Source organism: Oncorhynchus keta, chromosome 34 (genome assembly GCF_023373465.1).
Source record: "Oncorhynchus keta strain PuntledgeMale-10-30-2019 chromosome 34, Oket_V2, whole genome shotgun sequence".
Lineage (NCBI taxonomy): Eukaryota > Metazoa > Chordata > Actinopteri > Salmoniformes > Salmonidae > Oncorhynchus > Oncorhynchus keta.
The window spans coordinates 30,563,853-30,587,445 of NC_068454.1; the positions used below are offsets into that span (position 1 = coordinate 30,563,853).

Here is a 23,593-nt window from a genome sequence, read left to right on the forward strand (position 1 = left end):
TCGTCCGCCCACGTGTTCTCGCACACCCCGAGAGCTTCTGGTCAGCGGGGTGGTGGCACCGGGATCCTCATCTCTCCCAAGTGGTCTTTCTCTCTTTCTCCCCTTACCCATCTGTCTATTGCCTCCTTTGAATTCCATGCTGTCACAGTTACCAGCCCTTTCAAGCTTAACATCCTTATCATTTATCGCCCTCCAGGTTCCTTGGAGAGTTCATCAATGAGCTTGATGCCTTGATAAGCTCCTTTCCTGAGGACGGCTCACCTCTCACAGTTCTGGGCGACTTTAACCTCCCCACGTCTACCTTTGACTCATTCCTCTCTGCCTCCTTCTTTCCACTCCTCTCCTCTTTTGACCTCACCCTCTCACCTTCCCCCCTACTCACAAGGCAGGCAATACGCTTGACCTCATCTTTACTAGATGCTGTTCTTCCACTAACCTCATTGCAACTCCTCCAAGTCTCCGACCACTACCTTGTATCCTTTTCCCTCTCGCTCTCATCCAACACTTCCCACACTGCCCCTACTCGGATGGTATCGCGCCGTCCCAACCTTCGCTCTCTCTCCCCCCGCTACTCTCTCCTCTTCCATCCTATCTTCTCTTCCCTCTGCTCAAACTTTCTCCAACCTATCTCCTGATTCTGCCTCCTCAACCCTCCTCTCCTCCCTTACTGCATCCTTTGACTCCCTATGTCCCCTATCCTCCAGGCCGGCTCGGTCCTCCCCTCCCGCTCCGTGGCTCGACGACTCATTGCGAGCTCACAGAACAGGGCTCCGGGCAGCCGAGCGGAAATGGAGGAAAACTCGCCTCCCTGCGGACCTGGCATCCTTTCACTCCCTCCTCTCTACATTTTCCTCCTCTGTCTCTGCTGCTAAAGCCACTTTCTACCATTCTAAGTTCCAAGCATCTGCCTCTAACCCTAGGAAGCTCTTTGCCACCTTCTCCTCCCTCCTGAATCCTCCCCCCCTCCCTCCTCCCTCTCTGCAGATGACTTCGTCAACCATTTTGAAAAGAAGGTCGATGACATCCGATCCTCGTTTGCTAAGTCAAACGACACCGCTGGTTCTGCTCACACTGCCCTACCCTATGCTCTGACCTCTTTCTCCCCTCTCTCTCCAGATGAAATCTCGCGTCTTGTGACGGCCGGCCGCCCAACAACCTGCCCGCTTGACCCTATCCCCTCCTCTCTTCTCCAGACCATTTCCGGAGACCTTCTCCCTTACCTCACCTCGCTCATCAACTCATCCCTGACCGCTGGCTACGTCCCTCCCGTCTTCAAGAGAGCGAGAGTTGCACCCCTTCTGAAAAAACCTACACTCGATCCCTCCGATGTCAACAACTACAGACCAGTATCCCTTCTCTCTTTTCTCTCCAAAACTCTTGAGCGTGCCGTCCTTGGCCAGCTCTACCGCTATCTCTCTCAGAATGACCTTCTTGATCCAAACCAGTCAGGTTTCAAGACTAGTCATTCAACTGAGACTGCTCTTCTCTGTATCACGGAGGCGCTCCGCACTGCTAAAGCTAACTCTCTCTCCTCTGCTCTCATCCTTCTAGACCTATCGGCTGCCTTCGATACTGTGAACCATCAGATCCTCCTCTCCACCCTCTCCGAGTTGGGCATCTCCGGCGCGGCCCACGCTTGGATTGCGTCCTACCTGACAGGTCGCTCCTACCAGGTGGCGTGGCGAGAATCTGTCTCCTCACCACGCGCTCTCACCACTGGTGTCCCCAGGGCTCTGTTCTAGGCCCTCTCTTATTCTCGCTATACACCAAGTCACTTGGCTCTGTCATAACCTCACATGGTCTCTCCTATCATTGCTATGCAGACGACACACAATTAATCTTCTCCTTTCCCCCTTCTGATGACCAGGTGGCGAATCGCATCTCTGCATGTCTGGCAGACATATCAGTGTGGATGACGGATCACCACCTCAAGCTGAACCTCAGCAAGACGGAGCTCCTCTTCCTCCCGGGAAGGACTGCCCGTTCCATGATCTCGCCATCACGGTTGACAACTCCATTGTGTCCTCCTCCCAGAGCGCTAAGAACCTTGGCGTGATCCTGGACAACACCCTGACGTTCTCAACTAACATCAAGGCGGTGTCCCGTTCCTGTAGGTTCATGCTCTACAACATCCGCAGAGTACGACCCTGCCTCACACAGGAAGCGGCGCAGGTCCTAATCCAGGCACTTGTCATCTCCCGTCTTGATTACTGCAACTCGCTGTTGGCTGGGCTCCCTGCCTGTGCCATTAAACCCCCTACAACTCATCCAGAACGCCGCAGCCCGTCTGGTGTTCAACCTTCCCAAGTTCTCTCCGTCACCCCGCTCCTCCGCTCTCTCCACTGGCTTCCAGTTGAAGCTCGCATCCGCTACAAGACCATGGTGCTCGCCACGGAGCTGTGAGGGGAACGGCACCTCAGTACCTCCAGGCTCTGATCAGGCCCTACACCCAAACAAGGGCACTGCGTTCATCCACCTCTGGCCTGCTCGCCTCCCTACCACTGAGGAAGTACAGTTCCCGCTCAGCCCAGTCAAAACTGTTCGCTGCTCTGGCCCCCAATGGTGGAACAAACTCCTCACGACGCCAGGACAGCGGAGTCAATCACCACCTTCCGGAGACACCTGAAACCCCACCTCTTCAAGGAATACCTAGGATAGGGTAAGTAAGGGTAGGTAATCCTTCTCCCCCAACAAGATTTAGATGCAAGTGGCTGTTCCACTGGTTGTCATAAGGTGTATGCACCAATTTGTAAGTCGCTCTGGATAAGAGCGTCTGCTAAATGACTTAAATGTAATGTAAATGTACCCTCCAATCTCGTCATCAAGCTCGAGACCCTGGGTCTCGACCCCGCCCTGTGCAACTGGGTACTGGACTTCCTGACGGGCTGCCCCCAGGTGGTGAGGCTAGGCAACAACATCTCCACCCCGCTGATCCTCAACACTGGGGCCCCACAAGGGTGCGTTCTGAGCCCTCTCCTGTACTCCCTGTGCATCCACGACTGCGGTAGGCTTGATTACCAACAACTACGAGACGGCCTACAGGGAGGAGGTGAGGGCCCTCGGAGTGTGGTGTCAGGAAAATAACCTCACGCTCAATGTCAACAAAACTAAGGAGATGATTGTGGACTTCAGGAAACAGCAGAGGGAACACCCCCCTATCCACATCGATGGAACAGTAGTGGAGAGGGTAGCAAGTTTTAAGTTCCTCGGCATAAACATCACAGACAAACTGAATTGGTCCACCCACACAGACAGCATTGTGAAGAATGCGCAGCAGTGCCTCTTCAACCTCAGGAGGCTGAAGAAATTCGGCTTGTCACCAAAAGCACTCACAAACTTCTACAGATGCACAATCGAGAGCATCCTGGCGGGCTGTATCACCGCCTGGTACGGCAACTGCTCCGCCCACAACCGTAAGGCTCTCCAGAGGGTATTGAGGTCTGCACAACGCATCACCGGGGGCAAACTACCTGCCCTCCAGGACACCTACACCACCCGATGTTACAGGAAGGCCATAAAGATCATCAAGGACAACAACCACCTGAGCCACTGCCTGTTCACCCCGCTATCATCCAGAAAGCGAGGTCAGTACAGGTACATCAAAGCTGGGACCGAGAGACTGAAAAACAGCTTCTATCTCAAGGCCATCAGACTGTTAAACAGCCACCACTAACATTGAGTGGCTGCTGCCAACACACTGACTCAACTCCAGCCACTTTAATAATGGGAATTAATGGGAAATTATGTAAAATATATCACTAGCCACATTAAACAATGCTACCTAATATAATGTTTACATACCCTACATTATTCATCTCATATGTATACGTATATACTGTACTCTATATCATCTACTGCATCTTTATGTAATACATGTATCACGAGCCACTTTAACTATGCCACTTTGTTTACATACTCATCTCATATGTATATACTGTACTCGATACCATCTACTGTATCTTGCCTATGCCGCTCTGTACCATCACTCATTCATATATCTTTATGTACATATTCTTTATCCCTCTACACTTGTGTGTATCAGACAGTAGTTTTGGAATTGTTAGTTAGATTACTTGTTGGTTATTACTGCATTGTCGGAACTAGAAGCACAAGCATTTCACTACACTCGCATTAACATCTGCTAACCGTGTGTATGTGACAAATAAAATTTGATTTGATTTTGATTTGGTATGAGGGCCCGACATCCACAGGTGGGGGTTGTGCTTACAGCCCAACACCGTGCAGGACGTTTGGCATTTGCCAGAGAACACCAAGATTGGCAAATTCGCCACTGGCGCCCTGTGCTCTTCACAGATGAAAGCAGGTTCACACTGAGCACATGTGACAGACGTGACAGAGTCTGAAGATGCCATGGAGAACGTTCTGCTGCCTGCAACATCCTCCAGCATGACCGGTTTGGTGGTGAGTCAGTCATGGTGTGGGGTGGCATTTCTTTGGGGGGCCGCACAGCCCTCCATGTGCTCGCCAGAGGTAGCCTGACTGCCATTAGGTAACGAGATGAGATCCTCAGACCACTTGTGAGACCATATGCTGGTGCGGTTGGCCCTGAGTTCCTCCTAATGCAAGACAATGCTAGACCTCATGTGGCTGGAGTGTGTCAGCAGTTCCTGCAAGAGGAAGGCATTGATGCTATGGACTGGCACGCCCGTTACCCAGACCTGAATCCAATTGAGCACATCTGGGACATCATGTCTCGCGCCATCCACCAACACCACAGACTGTCCAGGAGTTGGTGGATGCTTTAGTCCAGGTCTGGGAGGAGATCCATTGATAATTTTTGTGTGATTTTGTTGTCAGCACATTCAACTATGTAAAGAAAAAAGTATTCAATAAGAATATTTTGTTCATTCAGATCTAGGATGTGTTATTTTAGTGTTCCCTTTATTTTTTTGAGCAGTGTATGTGGGAACATTCCAGATGAAGCTGGTTGAGAGAATGCCAAGAATGTGCAAAGCTGTCATCAAGGCAAAGGGTGGCTACTTTAAAGAATATAAAATATATTTGGATTTGTTTAACACTTTTGGTTACTACATGATTCCATATGTGTTATTTCATAGTGTTGATGCCTTCACTATTATTTTACAATGTAGAAAGTAGTAAAAATAAATACAAATCCTTGAATGAGTAGGTGTGTCTAAACGTTTGACTGGTAATGTATATTATTTGCAAATATCTATATGGGGGATTGTAAATGATGCCGACAATTATATTGTTGGAACCACAATCTATGTGCAATTTTAAAGGTGGTATACCCCCCCAAAAGAAAATCATGTTTTTAACTAAAAAAAATGTATGTTTCTACAACTTAATTGGAGCCCACCTGTGGTGAATTCAATTGATTGGACATGATTTGAAAAGGCACTCAGCTGTCTATATAAGGTCCCACAGTTGACAGTGCATGTCAGAGCAACAACCAAGCAGGGAGGTCGAAGGAATTGTCCAAAAAATGTTTGCAGCATTGAAGGCCTTCATCATTTTTAAATGGAAGAAGTTTGTAACCACCAAGACTCTTCCTAGAGCTGTCAAACTGAGCAATTGGGGGAGAAGAACCTTTCCGAATGCACTGTAAATACAGTCTCTACTTAATGGGGAGGGCATGAACGGAAATAACACAGCAATAACACCAGGACACAGAACCCTTTGCTCCCGCTTGACAAGCACTGTCTGGCAATGGTGTGGGAAGTAGCTACCTAGTAGTAGCCAATACAGTCACTGTCAACACATGCATCATCAATACTTTTAATCAAAATTGTTAGCTGGGTGGTTCGATATCAGACCGTATACCATGGGTATGACAGAACAACAAATTACGTTGGGTAACAAGTTTATAATAGCAATATGGCACCTTGGGGGTTTGTGGTATATGGCCAATATACCACAGCTAAGACCTCGTTGCATCGTGCTTAAGAACAGCCCTTAGCCGTGGTATATTGTCCATATACCGCACCCCATAGTGCCGTATTGCGTAAGTAAACAATTGTCAGTTTCATAACTGAAAATGTGCAATTATTTTTGTAAAACTGACTGACTCATCCTGAAAAACAGAATAGATGGGATGCAGATACCCCCTTCTTGTGCCATTGAGTACATTCACATTTTTGAAGTAGTCAACTGGGTGGGACTTCCTATGGGTTAAGGAAAGATCACATAATTCCATCCAGGTCACCAGGAGTGCTCAGCCAATGAATTATACTAGTGAGGGAACATTCCAGAACTGCAGGTGACAGTAAAACACCAACCTTTATACCTGTTCAAACAACACACTCTAATTCAGTGGTTCACAACCAGGGATATAAGGACCCCTGGGGGTACTTGGCCTATCCACAGGGTGTACTTGATAGGACTCATGAGACCATAGGCTTACTGGTGAAATACACATGAGGGGCGGTACTTCAGGGCACAGGAGGTTGGTGGCACCTTAATTGTGGATGGTAATGGCTGGAGCAGAATGAATGGAATTGTATCAAATACATCAAACGCATGGTTTCCATATGTTTGATGCCGTACCATCAGCTAGGTTCCAGCCATTATTATGAGTCGTCCTCCCTTCAGCAGCCTCCACTGCTTCAGGGTTGCTTCGGGCAGAGCATAATTCAGTTGGTGGTACAGTAACCGAAAAAGGTTGGGAACCACTGCTCTATGTGACAGTGTGCACACTTTCAGTTTGTTTGCCAACTCATAGAAGAAGAAATAGACTACTTCAAAATCAAGATGGCACTGCCATGCTCTCACAGATGCCATAATGTGACAGATACAATTTTGTGATGTCTATCTAAACTCTGTCTGATAAACACAGACAGAGTTTCTATCCTGTGTGTACAGTAGCTAGCTAGCTTTCCAATGGATGTAACTGGAACGGACCACGCTTGATGGGAAGATGGCGGAAGTGGATGCAGAGTTCGATTCAAACAGTGTGTCGAGCAAATTTGGTGAAGACAAAGGTTCTGAATGGACAACAGTGGTATCAAAAACTGGAACATAAAGGAAATAGTCTAAAATTGGAGTGGAGCATACGTGTGTGAATGCTAATGAATCGCTTGTTGGGATGCGTTTGTTGAGTAAGGATGTATTTCATTGTATTTCATTAATTGTATTTCTGAAGAACAGAGGAAGATTGCAGTGGGTCTCCAAAGGATCCGGACAACTAAAGTGTGTTTTGAACTTCGGGGGTAGAGCACCCGTCACAGGAGTCATCTCAGGGGTGATGACGGATATTCAGGTTGAATACCTGAAGAGAATTCCTGGTGTGGTTGGTGCCCAGCATCTGACCCACTGGGTGAATGGCGAACAAGACGAAAGTCTGTTGGTCATGTTGTTTTTTGATGTAGAGCAAACACCTACGCAAGTGTTGCTTGGTTTTATAAGATCCGCCATAAGAGGCTTCGTCCCCAAACCCTTGCATTGTATGAATTGTAAAGGATTTGGCCATGTTTAAAGTGTGTGCAGATGAACAGAGTATACTGAAGAACGGTTTGTAGAAGGACGACTGTGTTGTAATTGTGGTGGGGATCATGAGTTCCTGGAGTGACCTGTAAGGGTGAAGGAGATTGAGGTTACAAAAGTTAGAGCGCTCAATCGAATCTCCTATGGAGGCGATTAAAATAATAGAGAAAATTGAGTGATGCTAGTGAAGATATGGTAGTGGATACACCACGGCCTTTGGTAAATGTTTGCTTCCAGACAAAAGATACTGTGTGTTAAAACGTTGGAATTTGTTGCGTTCATTGCCACAGTTATAAATTGTACAGTACAAGTCTCAAAGAAGTCTAAGAAACTGGACATTATTGTGGCTGTGGCAGAAACGTTTTTGGGACTTAATAAGGATTTTACTTCTGAAGACTTGTAAGGGCACCGGAAGACCCGCCCTCCCATGTTCCCTTGAGCCTGTGTAAGCATCAGGTCAAATCAGTAAAAAAAAAATAACAGAAAAGTTTTTTTTTTAGTCAGTTAGTTTTTTTTGTTCTGTTTCCATCCCGCATAGTAGGTGGCGGGATGCAGATTAAATTGTGTGATCGCCAATACACCATAGAAGAAGAATGATGTAGCTATAAAAATTAAACGTGCCGGGTGATGGTACAGTAGCAGCAACGTCGCAGCGGTGCATTGACACGTGTCTTTTCAGGTTAGCTTGCAAAATAACAATTAATGTCCATGTGTTTTGAAGGCCATGCTTGACAATGTTAGTTTTGCTTTTCCTAGCTAGCGTCCTACAGCAGTAGCCATGTGCATTAACTAGCTGGTAACTTTAGTTAGCTAATTGACAGCAGGCAGGAGAGCGCAAAGGGCTTGTTTGAGGAATTAACGTTAACTAACTAGCCAGATAACTTTAGCAAGGTAATGCCTTTGTTTTTGAAGTTAGGCGATATAGATATAGCTAGATTTGGCAATGCTTTTAAAAGCTCCGACTATTGAATGTGCGATGTAAATTAAGCTAAACCGCCAACTAGCACAATCTTTAATTGCGCCACCCTCAAAGGTTTACCCAGCATTATCCTGCTGCAAAAGGTAACTAGCTACTTGTCCAGTGTTGCTGAGCTAGCAATGCCCAGACAATCGCTTATGCTTGGACCATATCATGGCAAACTGACAAATGTTTCAGGCTCACTCAAGACACATGTACCCTGTTAATAACTAGCTTGCTAGCGAGCGTCTAGACGGTGTGGTGGGCACACAGTTGTCGTTAGTACTAGCAGTTCCTCAAGGTGCTATCCAAGGTACTGAACCGTGGCAGTCTAGATTAGATGGTAGTATTGATATGCTGCCAGGCTGATCTGGCAATTTTAGTTAAAATTGATCAGATTTAGTTACATTTTTATCAGAATGCTCATGACTTCACAATCCCCATGCCCTTGAATCTATGAACATGCTCTGTTTTGAAGGTGTCAGTCCGGATTGCGTATAGAGCAGTAAGATGTCCATGGTCCTGTTTGCCTTGGTGATGAGGAGTACGGATGGTCTACCCCTGTCTGCCACCACAGACTATGAGCAGGACGAAGGCCTACAGGAAACCAAGAAGCAGATCAAAACTCTGTCTGAGAAACTCTCCACGTTCCCAAGCCGCTGCTCTCTGAAGACAGGAAAGTTCAATATCCAGTAAGTTTGGCTTAACTGTGAATCATAGTGGTATTAACTCTTGTAGTAGACTTTGATATTTTCACCACCCAAGTTGCTAGCAGTTCTCTATACCCGCTCAGACTGCATCCGAAGCCATGTCCTCCGAACATGTGCAGACCAGCTGGCTAGAGTTTTTACGGATGTATTCAACATCTATCCCAGTCTGTCCCCACTTGCTTCAAGCTGTCCACCATTGTTCCTGTGCCCAAGAAAGCAAAAGTAATTTTGCTCAGTTGCCATCACCCTGTAGGTCTCACTTCTGTCATGAAGTGCTTTGAGAGTTAAGGAACATGACTTCCAACTTACCCTACACCCTAGGCCCACTACAATTTGCGTAACGCCCCAAAAGATACAGCTAACGCAATCGCAGTCACACTGCCCTATCCCATCTGGACATAAGGAATATCTATGTATAATAATGCTGTTTTTTGACTACAGCTCAGCCTTCAACACTATAGTGCCCTCCAAGCTCATCACTAAGCTCAGGCCCTGGGTCTGAACCCATCTCTGTGCAACGGATTCCTAATGGGCTGACCCCAGGTGGTGAAGGTGGGCAACACCTCCACTATGCCGAGCCTCAACACATGGTGGCCCCACAAGAGTGCGTTCTCAGCCCCCTCCTGTACTCCCTGTTTACCCATGACTGTGTCCACATGTATCTACCTCAATCAAGTTTGAAGACGACACAACATTGATAGGTCTTATTACCAACAATGACAAGACAGGGTGGAGGTGAGGGCTCTGGCAGAGTGCCAGAAAACAAAAATACCCTCTCCCTCAGTCAACAAAATGAAGGAGCCTATCGTAGACTTCAGGAGACAGCCGAGAGAGCACGCCCCCATCCACATCGACGGGGCCACAGTGGCGAGGTTGAAACGCTTCAAGTTCCTCGACGTGCACATCACTGACAAACTGAAATGATCCATTCACAATGTGTTGAAGGCGCAACAGTGCTTCTTCAACCTCAGGAGGCTGAAGAAATTTGGCTTGTCCCTTAACCTTCACAAATTTCTACAGATGCACCATCGCGAGCATCCTGTTGTGCTGTATCACATCCTTATATGGCAATTGCGCCATCCACAACTGCAGGGCTCTCCAGAGGGTGGTGCTGTAAGCCCAACGCATCACCGGGGGCACACTGCCTGTCCTCCAGGACATCAACAGCACCTGGTGTCACAGGAAGGTCAAGAAGATCAAGGACCTCCGCCACCCGAGCCACGGCATGTTCACCCCGCTACCATCTAGAAGACGCAGAGAGTACAGCTGGGACCGAGAGACTAAAAAAAAAAAAAAAAAAAACCCGTTTAGATCTCCAGGCCATCAGACTGTTAAATGGTCACCACTAGCTGGCCTCTGCCCAGTACCCTGCCCTGAACTTAGCCACTGTTCCTTGCCAGCTACCACCCGGTACTCTACCCTGCACCTTAGACTGCTGCCCTATGTGTACAGAGTCATTCGACACTGGTCACTTTAATGTTTACATACTCTTTTACCCACCATATGTATATTCTGTATTGTGCTCCTTTTCTATTAATTTACTGTCCATTTACCGTCATATATTTATATTCTGGACTGATATTGCTAATTATGATATTTCATAATTCCTTCATTGACATTTTTGAGATTTGTATGTATTGTTGGGTATTACTGCACTGGAGTTATAAAACATGAGCATTTCTCTGCACTTGCAAAAACCTACAATGTCTACGTGACCAATAATATTTGATAGTATAATTTTGCTTTGAATGGTGGTGTTGTCACTCTGTCCTCATTTTATAAAATGCTTAGAGATCATCTGTTTACATGGAAATAGGTTATTCCGCTAGCCAGCACCTCGTCTTAATAGGTGTGCGTTTCTTTTTCTTCTAGATCGTTGTTACCCAGTAAACAGCACCCTACCGATTTAAAAAAAAAAAAAAAACTCTTAAACGATGCCGAATGATAATTCTTTTCCTGACACTGGTCATAGACCCGTACAAGATTACTTTGAATATAGCCAAAGGGAGCGTGATAATATCATTATTTCGGAGTCCCTTTTTGACATGCCGGGAGGTAATTCTGACCTCTCGAAAGAACTGTTACATTTATCTAAGCGCCAGACGAGAACGCATCTACATATAGTCACTCTTAGTGATTATGTGCGTCAAGGCATTATTCCACGGGGACTCAGGTGGCAAAAAGAACAATCATTGGGACAGCGCACAGATGATTACTGTGAACGCTGGTGTGCCATCCTGAATAAATGCTCTATTGATTTACTGACATTAATTGTTGACCAGTTGAAAAAGGATTTTATTGAAATGGATAACACGATTAAAGACAAACGCACAGCTCTACAAACAGCTGTTAATGATGATGGCATATTCAATGAAAACTAACCAAGCGCTCCAGGACAAGTTGTCTACAGAAATAAAGGAACTTAAAATCAAGAAATTCAACCAAGACAAAAAAAGACAAGGCCGATGTTAAAGTCTACTTCTGGAGAAACCCTGACGAGGTCCTGCTCCTCCTCTCCATGACAGACGCAGGACGGATGCCGCTTACTTCTATCCACCCTTGTCTGATCAACGCTCTACAACCAGCGCATCATCGGCTTCCAGCGGTAGTTTTTTATTCAACGAGAGACTGGACGGGCGGAGGAGGCCGCAGGCACGCATCGACGAGATTTCGCACCCGACGGGGTAAGAAGAAACTAATATTAGAGGCAGAGGAGACCGTTCACACGGTCCAAGAACCCACGGGACTGAGTGTCTTTAATTTATCAAGCAAGATATTGAGCCCTGCCCATGTCTCTTTGCTTAATAAAGGGTTATATTTTGTGCCTACAACCCAGTGCAACGATTTTTGATGTTAAGGTAGACATGTTTAAGTTTTTTCAGAAACATCCGTTTAAGGGAATACTTTAGCTCCCCTAATTCTGACACTTCTATTGAACCAGTAGGTTGCTCTCCTGCACATACTCCGACTCCTTTTAGAAGCAAGTTATTTTATACCTCCAGCCAATCGCAATCACTCTATCGAGACATATGCAGTAACGGCCCCTCTATCTACTTTTGTTGACTTTTTTTATTAGACCACTCGCAGAACAGCTCCCCTCCTTTGTAAAAGGACACCAGCAGTATGATCTCTATCATTGATTGAATCTCTTGATCCTCTCCCTGGGAATACCTTGTTAGTTACTTTTGATGTTGAGTCATTATACACTAATATTCCACACGAGGGCTGTATTGAAGCTATGGAACATTTTCTTCTGCAACATGACCCTAATGAACTACCTTCCAGTGCCTGCATTGTAACATTGGCTGAAATAGTACTCACACAACTATTTCATGTTTCTAAATGATTTCTTTATTCAAACTAAAGGGACTGCTATGGGATCCCCCATGGCTCCTAACTATGCTAATTTGTATGTGGGTTACATGGAGAAACAGTCTATTTTTCAATCCTCTCATGTTTTCTTGCCTCACATCATTATTTGGAAATGGTATATTGATGATATTTTTGTTCTATGGAGGGGTGATGCAAAACAGCTCCAGGCGTTCCATGCTTTTCTTAACTCCTTCTCTGAGCATCTGAGATTTACTATGCAATCTGATACACGTCTAATCAGTTTTCTTGATCTTCTGATCTTGTGTGAAGATAATGTTCTATACACTGATCTTTACAGGAAACCTACTGATCGTAACAGTTTGGCTGCTCGTTGTCACCCACTTCCCTTAAATAGTTTGCCCTACAGCCAATTCTGTCGCATCAAAAGAATTTGCAAAAAACAGTCAGATTTCGACAAATATGGCTGAGACGCAAAGAAAGTTCAAGGAGAGGGCTACAAGAATGATCAGATTAATATTGCCATTGAGAAAATTCAAAACAAAACATTACCTTTTTCAAGGTCAGTCTCGCAAAAAGACTCATTCTTGCGTTCTAACTACCCGCTATTCAAAGTGCTCTGAACAAATTAAGGGAATTGTTCACAAACATTGGCACATCCTAAGATCCGATGATAGCCTCGGTAATGTGTTTCCGGACCTTCCCTTGGTCGTATTCTCGCGGAGCAGAAATCTCAGAGACCAATTGGTAAACTCTGATTTACCACCCCAAGATATTCCTGAACAATGTCTATTTACGCCCCTACTGGATGGAAATTACAAATGTAATGGCTGTGCTCAATGCAATGGCACTTATAAATGTAGATCCTTCAAACACCCACAAACAGGGAAATCGATCCCAATAAAAGGTGTTATTACGTGCTCCACTAAGGCATTATTTATCTTATAACTTGTCCTTGTGGTAAAAATTATGTAGGTAAAACAAAGCGTGACTTAAAAGTACGCATCTCAGAGCATCGTAGCACCATTAGGTGTAAACTTTACTTATCCAGTTGCGGCCCACTTCTTGGAGGCAGGCCACTCGATTTCGTCTCTGCGTTATATTGGCATCGAACATGTCACCCTCCCTAGGAGAGGGGGTGACCTTGATAATTTATTGTTAAAACGAGAGGCTGCCTGGATCTTTAATTTAAAGACCCTTGCGCCCTTCGGTCTCAACGTAGACTTTGATCTGAAGCCATTCTTGTGATTATTGTGACTTTGCAATTTGTAATTGTGTGTAAACTTGTATAGTCAAATTAATCTATGATCGTATGCTATCCATTTGTTTGTATGCTGTTCTTTGTATGACATTTGATTATTAACCAATGATATTAGGCCACTCCTGGCCATGATTATAGACACCTGTGTCTTTTGACACTATATAAACGAGTCATCCCGCAGTGTTTGATTATACCCTGATGAAGACAGCTTGGCTGTTGAAACGTTGGTATTACATTTTTTGCATCTGAGCTCCAAGAGTGTGCGGCTCTCTTTTATTTTCAAGTCTCTACTCCGCTAGCCAGCACCTCGTCTTAATAGGTGTGCGTTTCTTTTTCTTCTAGATACATACTTTTACCCACCATATATATATATTCTGTATTGTGGTCTAGGCTTATCCTATATAACTACTGCTGTAAACACCTTTTTCTATTAATTTACTGTCCATTTACCGTCATATATTTATATTCTGTTCTGATATTGCTAATTATGATATTTCATAATTCCTTCATTGACATTTGAGATTTGTATGTATTACTGCACTGGAGTTATAAAACATGAGCATTTCTCTGCACTTGCAAAAACCTACAATGTCTACGTGACCAATAATATTTGATAGTATAATTTTGCTTTGAATGGTGGTGTTGTCACTCTGTCCTCATTTTATAAAATGCTTAGAGATCATCTGTTTACATGGAAATGGGTTATTAGCTAATTGGTCCCATTAAGACAGCAGATATTGACTTGAATAAAAAGGAGTGTATACACACGCATCCCTCTCTCCAGCAGCAGGGTTGGTTGGCCATCCACTCTACAGTCTGAAGCCTCATTTGATATCTCAACGTCCTTTAATCAAGGCTCAATGTTGGCCTTGACACTGAAAGGAACTGAGGATGTGCCAGACAGCATTTAAATCACTGGTTAATTTAATGGAAAGATTTAAAGATCCTTTTGGGCAATGCCTAACTCTGATGTATTGGACCTTTAAGGGGTTCTGCTCTGGGTGGGTGGGGCCTTTAGTCAGCCCCTGCCTGGAACGCTCCAAATTATTCATCCTAAGCAGAGGGGGAGCTCGCGGTTCCCACTTCCCCCTCTCTTTTAAATGCCTGTTGGGTGAGTTTCTTTCTGAAGTTATTTAGTGGTAAACATACTGGCATCGCTCTGCTCTACAATGCAGTCACACAACTAACAAGCCTTCAAGCCACCTAATGTTGATTTAGATTTTCTGTAGTTTTATTGATGAATTTGTTGGAAACACGTCTGGTGAGGATTTTTTTTGTTAGGCTATATCTTAGAGATCATTCTCCAAACAGATGGTATGATGCCAGTGTTTGTTACAGACATTAATTGAATTTGGTCTTCAAGGTCATCACATGCAGGGACATTTCTTAGATTTTCTGATTTGGTTGGTGTACTTAGATACTGTACTTCCCACTGTTCAGCACTGCAATTGCAGTAGATGATGGTTGTGTGTTAGTTTCACCAGTTCTCTGGGAATAGGATATCTGGTGGTGTGTACGGAGAACTGTCCCAACGCCATGGCCTTCTGTTTCCTGGAAGAGCTGCAGAAGGAGGTTCTCCAAAGGTGCGACGGCTTTCTCATCCGCAATGCTGTGAGGCCTTACTCCTTCAGCGAGTTTGGTGAGTCTCGCCTCTGTTTTCCCTAGCCTGGTCCCATGTTTTTTGGTCCTGTAACCAACTCATATGGTCGGTATCGCATGATATGTGACACCGGCTATGTTTTCTCTACAAATGCATATTTTGCCTTTACTGTCAAATCAAACCGGGTTTCCCCATTTTCTTTTTATTTATTTATTTATTTAATTTTTTTTTTTTAAGCAACACTTTCAAATTGAAACCCTGTTGTACCTCTAATTACTATACTAATCCTGTAACGACAGATGCTGCTATGACCTTCCTTTCTTGCGTGGGTTGTATTTTTAATACCTTTTTTAAAAACTGGCACTTCCAGACGACTTCCTCCAGGATACGAAGCAGCGCTACAATAGCTCCTGCTCTCTGACCTCTAAGATCAACCTGGCTGACATGCAGTCAGAGCTCAAGATGATACCCACATACCAGCTGTCCCCTGAGGACCTACGGTTCGGCTTCTCACGCCGCAAGGTCTTCCAGTACAAGAGCATATGTAAGTTCCACACATGCGCACACACCAGGGTTTCCGTTAGCCGGTAATAGCTGCCTTTTGGCTGGAATTCTTTTTTGAAAAGCTGATGAATAATATTGGTGCTGGCCAATTGTCCGGGATAAAACAATTCCCATTGCGACATGCTTTTTAGCCTGTTCAATGATTGACATGCCAGTCAACGTAAATACATTTGACTGGTCGTGCTGATTGGTCTATAGGTTAAATTGCATGATTTAGTTGAATTAAATTGGCACGTACAGTATATTCATTACGCATCTTAACACGCGTGTACAGACACAGAGCATTCTGCTGCAGCATCTTGTGGTGCTTTCAAGACAACTGGCAACTAAAATACTAGGTCAAATCATGTCAGTGATCGTCAGGTTGGAAAGTGAGATCTAGAAAGAGGCCAGAGTTCCCGAGTCGGATGACAGTTGACGTACATGTTTATAAGTGTGTGTGTGTCGTCCCCCAAGTTGTCTTGAATGCTCGAAGTCAGATCTTTCAGAGTTCAGTTATTTTGAATGCAGCAACTGAAGGCAGGCTTAATCGGGGTCACACCACTTTGTAATGAGCTGGAGGCAGTATGTATTTAGACATACTTCATTGTTTGAAACCTAAATGTTTAAATACATATTATGAGGCATGTCAAAGTAGCCTATTGGGGTCTCTTTCTAAATTTTATAATGGCTATTTGTATCTGTCACAAACTGCTCACATGTGAACTGTTTTCCCTCTAATTGCATTATGGAACAAACATTAATGCATAGCCTACTGCCTTGTGTGCATTGCTGCACTTATGTGAATAAATAATAGTTTATCAACATATTTTAAGCTAAATGTTCTGATCTGTTGCATCACTCATTGCTTTTTAAAATGTTTATTTTAATGTGACCTAGGCCTATTTGTGTGAATTGGGGATTTCTTTCACAACTGTCCCAGTGTTTGGTTGGCTAGGCTATTTCTTTCACAACTGTCCCAGTGTTTGGCTAGGCTATTTCTTTCACAACTGTCCCAGTGTTTGGCTAGGCTATTTCTTTCACAACTGTCCCAGTGTTTGGCTAGGCTATTTGTTTTTCAACAAGCTAAGCAATAGAATAGGTAGCCTGACACGATGTACGCTAGTGACTTGTTGGCTGAGGCCAGCATCCCACAATCCTGAGCTGTGGTGGAGAAGCAACATAAGGAATATAGCAGGGGCAGAGATGCCTCTTTTTCCTTAGATGTTGTGGTTTCTAGTTTTGCTGTTGGTCTTTTAGTTGGTGTCTGTCCCCTCCAGCAATTTACTTTTTGAATGTGACTCTCATAACAAATATAGTCGAGTAGCCCTGGTGTAGTGCTTTACCATTTTGTTTTTCACCTATTCTCAGAACCCGTAAACTAATCCTGCTCTATGTAGCTATTTTTAATATTGATATGAATGTAGACACGACTACTTCACACACAACCCTAAGTCAGTGAAGTCTCTGGCAGGGAGTGTTTTGTGATGTCCTTCAGGACAGGATGTGGCTGTTTATCAGAGCTTCTTAATGCATCTATGCATCTCATTGGCCAGCAGGTCATTACTGCTGATTCTTTACAGTTCCCTTCCTTTCCTCCCAGCTCCCAGCCAGCAGTTTGAGCCGGTGTCTCTACCTGGCATCATCTCCTGTGTGCTAAGCATCTTCTGTGGAGGCCTCAATCTACTCCAAGGGTTTCATGCCATAGAGGGCTTTATGCAGGTACAGTAAGACCGTAGAGATGCATTGCATTTGATTTCATTCTATGGGTATGACAAAAGTCAACACCTGTAACTATAATATGTAAAACCAAGCCTTCATAGGAATCATTTAAACACCTCTTAGTTGGAGGTGAGCTTATGCAGTTCAGCAGCTATTTTTGTCCAGTGCTTTTGTTAGCTGGTTTCCGGTTTCACCAAGCCTTTGTGAAAGCCTACCTGCTGCTAAACATTCAGTGGCTATACATTAATTTCTCAATCTATACTTCTCCCTTCTCTACCTCCTTACCTGTCCTGTGCATCTGCAGAGTTACAACGACGAAGACTTTAGTGACATGATTTCCTTTTTCCTGGGCACAGCAGCCTGTTTGTATCAGGTAAGTGATGCTAGTATGAGTAAGAGCTGCTTGCCTCTGCCTGGCTAACACTGCTGAGTGACTAACTACCCTGCACTTTACATCACAGCATGATTTACGTCACAACTCTGTGTACAGGGGGGTGTTAGACCATGTGCATTTGGGAAATATTCAGACCCCTTCCCTCTCCACATGATGTTACAGCCTTATTCTAAAATGTATGAAATAAAGATGTTCCGCATCAATCTATGCTACCCCATAATGATAATGTGAAAACAAACAGGTTTTGCAAATTTATTAAAAGTAAAAAATAACATTCAAAAAATACCTTTACACAAGACTCAAAATTGAGCTCGGGTGCATCCTGTTTCCATTTCCTTGATGATTCTACAGCTTGATTGGAATTCACCCTTTGGTAAATTCAATTGATTCTACATGATTTGGAAAGGCACTCCTCGTATATAATTAGTCCCACAGTTGTCAGAGCAAAAACCAAGCCGTGAGGTTGAAGGAATTGTATGCAGAGCTCAGACAGGATTATGTTTAGGCACAGATCTGGGGTAGGGTAACAAAATATTTCTGCAGCATTGAAGGTCCCCAAGAACGGTGGCTTCTATCATTCTTAAATGGAAGAAGTTTGGAACCCTCAAGACTCTTCCTGCAGTTGGCTGCCTGGCCAAACTGCGCAATGAGGGAAGAAGGGCCTTGGTCAGAGAGGTGACCACGGTCACTCTGACAGAGCTCCTCTATAGAGATGGCTGTCCTTCTGGAAGGTTCTCCCATCTTTGCAGCACTCAACAATTAGTCCTTTATGGGAAAGTGGCCAGTGATGGGCACATGAAAGCCCACCTGGAGTTTGCGGAAATGCACCTAAAGGACTCTCGGACCATGAGAAACAGGATTCTCTGGTCTGATGAAACCAATATTGAAGTCTTTGGCCTGAATGTCATGTGTCACATCTGGAGGAAACCTGGCACCATCCCTAACGTGAAGCATGGTGGTAGCAGCATCGTGGTGTGAAGATTTGTTTTTCAGCTGCAAACACTGGGAGACTAGTCAGGATTGAGGCAAAGTACATCCTTGATGAGCACCTGCTCCAGAGCACTCAGGACCTCACTGGGGTGATGGTTCACCTTCCAACAGGACAACGACCTTAAGCACACAGCCAGGACAACGCAGGAGTGGCTTCGGGACAAGTGTCTGAATATCCTTGAGTGGCCCAGCTATAACCCGATCAAACATCTCTGGAGAGACCTGAAAATAGCTGTGCAGTGATACTCCCCATCCAACCTGACAGAGCTTGAGAGGATCTGCAGAGAAGAATGGGAGAAACTCTCCAAATAAAGATGTGTCATACCCAAGAAGTCTGTAATCGCTGCCAAAGGGCTTTCAACAAGGTACTGAGTAAAGTCTGCATACTTATGTAAATGTAATATTGCGAACATTTCTAAACCTGTTTTTAGGGATGCACGATATATCGGCAACATATCGGAATCGGACGATATTAGCTAAAAATGCCAACATCTGGTATCGACCGATGTCTAGTTTAACGGCCCGATGTCAAAGCTGACGTGCATATCTATATAACGTACGTACATGACTTAATGACGCCATGAAAAATGTGGCACTATGTACAACAACATTCCTAAACTAGCACACAATGTATGCTGTGTGGATCGAGCAGTCAGCAGAGTAACAAATGCGAGATCCATTGAAGCCAAGATAATGGAATTCATTGCCCTTGACAATCAACCGTTCTGTCGTGGGTGACGTTTGCTTTTGCCGACTGGTCGAGCACCGGTACACACGACCAAGTGCGCTATTTTTTTCAATGTTGCACAGTAATGCGTTATTGCTATTAGCTTCACAACGCATACTTTGGACTGCCGTTTGCGTCTTTGCGTGTCAAGATGCAGTAGCACTGTCAAAGCTGTACAAAAGTCTGCAAACACCGGCCACAAACGGTGTGTTTACAATACCGCGTTGGTAATAAAGCATCATTTGTTTAACCGCAACTTCTGGGGTAGCTAGCTTTAGCTTGGTACCTAGCTAGCACCAATACAACCAGCCTGAAAACAATGACCAGTAGAACCTGCAGTCATTGTTCATTCTTCTCAATGATTTAGGAATCCTTGTGAGTAAGTATTAACTAGGATGCCACTTGTTTGCCTATTGAAATTGAACTTCAGTTCATGAAAATAAATAGCTAGTCAGCTTGGGCAACAGGTTTAAGTTGCTAACATTATTATTATAAGCAGCCAGCTAGTTTCATCTGGCTAAAGAGGCTCGACTGCACCGGGTTATGGTTTGTGAAGCTAGCCACAGTTAGGATTAGGCACAATAGTGCCGTTTTCCTTCAAAATAAGTGTTGACAGTAATACGATTAGCCTTAACTATGGTATAATTCTACTAACTGCAAAATCCACTATTGTGGCTAATCCTATTGTGGCTAGCGTCACATAGATGGGTCTGACTTCCATTAATCAAATAAGAACAGTCTTATAAATTAGAGATTTTTAGATGACACCTAGCTATATAGTTAGCTACCCACTGAATTAAACTGAACAAAACAGCACAGCAAGTATGTGGGAGAGAAAGATAATACATTTTTAGAATAAGGCTGTAATGTCAAAAGGGTCTGAATACTTTCCAAATGCACTGTATATGCAAAAGTATGTGGACACCCCTTCAAATTAGTGGATTAGGCTAGTTTTAGCCACAGGTTGCTGACAGATATTTAAAATTGAGCACACAGCCATGCAATCTCCATACACGAACATTGGCAGTAGAATGGCCTTACTGAAGTGCTCAGTGACTTTCAATGTGGCACTGTCATTGGATGCAACCTTTCCAACAAGTCGAATTTCTACCCTGCTAGTGCTGCCCCAACTTAGAACTGTAAGTGCTGTTATTGGGAAGTGGAAATGTCTAGGAGCAGCAACGGCTCGGCTGCAAAGTGGTAGGCCACACAAGCTCTCAGAAAGGGACCGCTGAAGCAGAGCGCGTGAAATTCTGTCCTCAGTTGCAACACTTAGTACCGAGTTCCAAACTGCCTCTGGAAGCAACATCAGCACAATAGCTGTTTGTCGGGAGCTTAATGAAATGGGTTTCCATGGCTGAGCAGCCACACCATGCGCAATGCCAAGTGACTGCTGGAGGGGTGTAAAGCTCGTTGTCATTTGATGCTGGAGCAGTGGAAACTCCTTCTCTGGAGTGATCATGTTTCACCATCTTGCAGTCTGATGGATTAATCTGGGTTTGGCGGCTGCCAGGAGAACCGCTACCTTACCCAATACGTAGTGCCAACTGAAGTTTTTAGGCGGAATAATGGTCTGGGGCTGTTTCTCAAGGTTCGGGCAACGCCACTTAGTTCCAGTGACGGGAAATCTTAACACTACAGCATGCAATGACATTCTAGATTCTGTGTTTCCAAATTTGTGTCAACCGTTTTGGGGAAGGCTCTTTCCAGTTTCAGCATGACAGTGACCCTGTGTACAAAGCGGGGTCCATACAGAAATGGTTTGTCGACTGACCTGCACGAGCCCTGACCTCAACCACATCGAACACCTCTGGGATGAATTGGAATGCTGACTGCGAGCCAGGCCTAGTTGCCCAACATGCGTACCCGCACTCACTAATGCTCTTGTGGCTGAATGGAAGCAAGTCTCCGCAGCAATGTACCAACATATAGTGGAAAGCCTTCCCAGAAGAGTGGAGTCTGTAATGGCAGCAAATGGGGCACCAACTCCACATTAATGCCCATGATTTTGGGATGGGATGTTCGACTAGCAGGTGTCCACATACTTTTGGTTGTGTAGTCTAGCTACAATTTTCACATTGTACTCAAGTGTCCTTGGGTACATTGAAAAATATGTATTTGTTTTAAATGGAGCCTATGGCTTTCTTGATTTCTCGTAGCGGATTGACGCGTGCACTAAATTGGGGCATCCTGAAATCATTGATCGTTACTCGCTTTGTTTGAAAGCCAAAATATTGGCTTTCTGCAAGGGATCTTCATTTTCAATACAATGCAGTAGCTCTAGTCTCAGTTGACCTTTCTCTCTGCAGTTTTACCTGTTTGCTTACTTCTCTGTGAGGAGGAACAGTAAGTCATTCCTGGCCTTCGTCCTGATCTGTCTGTCCAACATCTGCCTGTTTGAACTGAGGAACGTGTGGCAGATCCTCTTCCACGTGACTGTAGCGGCCTTCATGACACTACAGATCAGACTGAGGCAGCTGCAGTGCAAATCTCCGGACTACAACGTCTGACAAACCACAACCACGGGGGGAGAAGACTAAAACAAACCAACTTTGTCTGAAAGATACTTACCGCCAACAGCAACTAGAAACCACTACAATGTCTAAGGAAAAGAGGTATCTCTGCCTTTATCTTCCTCACGTTGCTTCTCCACCACAGCTCAGGATTGCTGGATGCTGAGCTCACTCTAGAGTGACCTCAAGTGATGCAGACCAATAGGATTAATGGGTGGTGCCGCTACAGCTAAATTATTAGTTAATTGGCTAATAACAATCATGAATGTCTTTGGTGGAATGAACAGGGGTTTCTGTCTTCGACTATTAGGACATGTTAGTAAATTGGACTACTGGAGACCAGGGTTTCTTAATGTGGTCCTCTTTTTGCCATGTGTACTGCATGTCCAGTGAGGGTTAGGCCAGTACTCAACTGTCATTCTCTGAATCCCTGACATCCCATACGTGTCTCACATGTTTAGACCATATTTGTAGTTCAATTTTTTGTTGTTGACATGGCTAGTAAATATTTGTATTGATTATGAATTTACTTTTGAATAAATGATGTGCATGATTATGGTCTACTTTTATTTTGGCCAGTGATTTTAATTTCTTTTTTTTTTTTTTTAAGGCATGCAATTATGAACACTTACTAAGCCTGTAATGTCCATGTTTTACTCTTTGTTGCAGGCATCAGTCATATGCTATTGCTTGATAGCAGAGTTGGGTATGGCATATGTTTAAACAAGTGGCGTTATCCCACTGTCAGCATTGTCCTCATCTTGTCAACCGACAGACCCCTGGTGCAGCGGTGGTAACAGCAGCCACTGCTGGAAATGATTTAATTTACCTGTGAGCCCTCACCAACCCCATATTTGAGGGTATTAGTTAATTTACTGATGACTTAAGGAATTGTGCAATGATTGTTATGGTTTTTATTTTGGGCGTATCCATGGCCAGTGTCAGTCAGACTAGATCTATTATCTCCACTCATGCAGTGACTAAACATGGAACCGAGTATTAAAAACAATTGACCTACCTACATGTATATCTGGGGACTGACTACTGCACTGATTTAAAGGTCCAATATTTTTATTTGAATAGAATTTCTGAGTAACAATTTAAGAACCTTAGTGTGATTTGTTTTCGATTTAATATGGTCAAATCAACCCAGCTTAGCAATTTCTCAAGCAATAATTTTTGCTAGGACTGTCAGTGGTCTGAGAGAAACTGAAAACTAGCTGTTATTGGCAGAGGTTTGGAACTCTCTTGGTCTATTAACAAATGTATGGCTTGGTGATGTTACCAGGCAGGTCAACTACATGCCACCAAAACAATCTGAAATTTCACGTGGTCATTTCAAACCGCTCTTATACTTGTGACGACCTTCCCACTCTGCCGT

The 23,593-nt window shown here is 44.3% G+C and overlaps 1 protein-coding gene across 2 annotated transcripts; it reads left to right on the plus strand.

The window, feature by feature from the left end:
* The first annotated feature begins 7,906 nt into the window (after positions 1–7,906).
* LOC118366912 (vesicle-trafficking protein SEC22a-like) lies at positions 7,907–22,766 on the plus strand. 2 transcript variants are annotated; one of them, XM_035749746.2, is made up of 7 exons: positions 7,907–8,143; positions 8,901–9,114; positions 15,199–15,362; positions 15,694–15,867; positions 17,470–17,588; positions 17,893–17,961; positions 22,009–22,766. In XM_035749746.2, the coding sequence occupies exons 2-7, from the start codon at positions 8,933–8,935 to the stop codon at positions 22,207–22,209; spliced, it is 909 nt and encodes a 302-aa protein (XP_035605639.1). In that variant the 5' UTR covers positions 7,907–8,143; positions 8,901–8,932; the 3' UTR covers positions 22,210–22,766. The 2 variants fall into 2 exon arrangements, with proteins under 2 accessions (XP_035605639.1, XP_035605640.1); XM_035749747.2 differs by lacking the exon at positions 7,907–8,143 and adding an exon at positions 8,297–8,526.
* Positions 22,767–23,593: the final 827 nt, after the last annotated feature.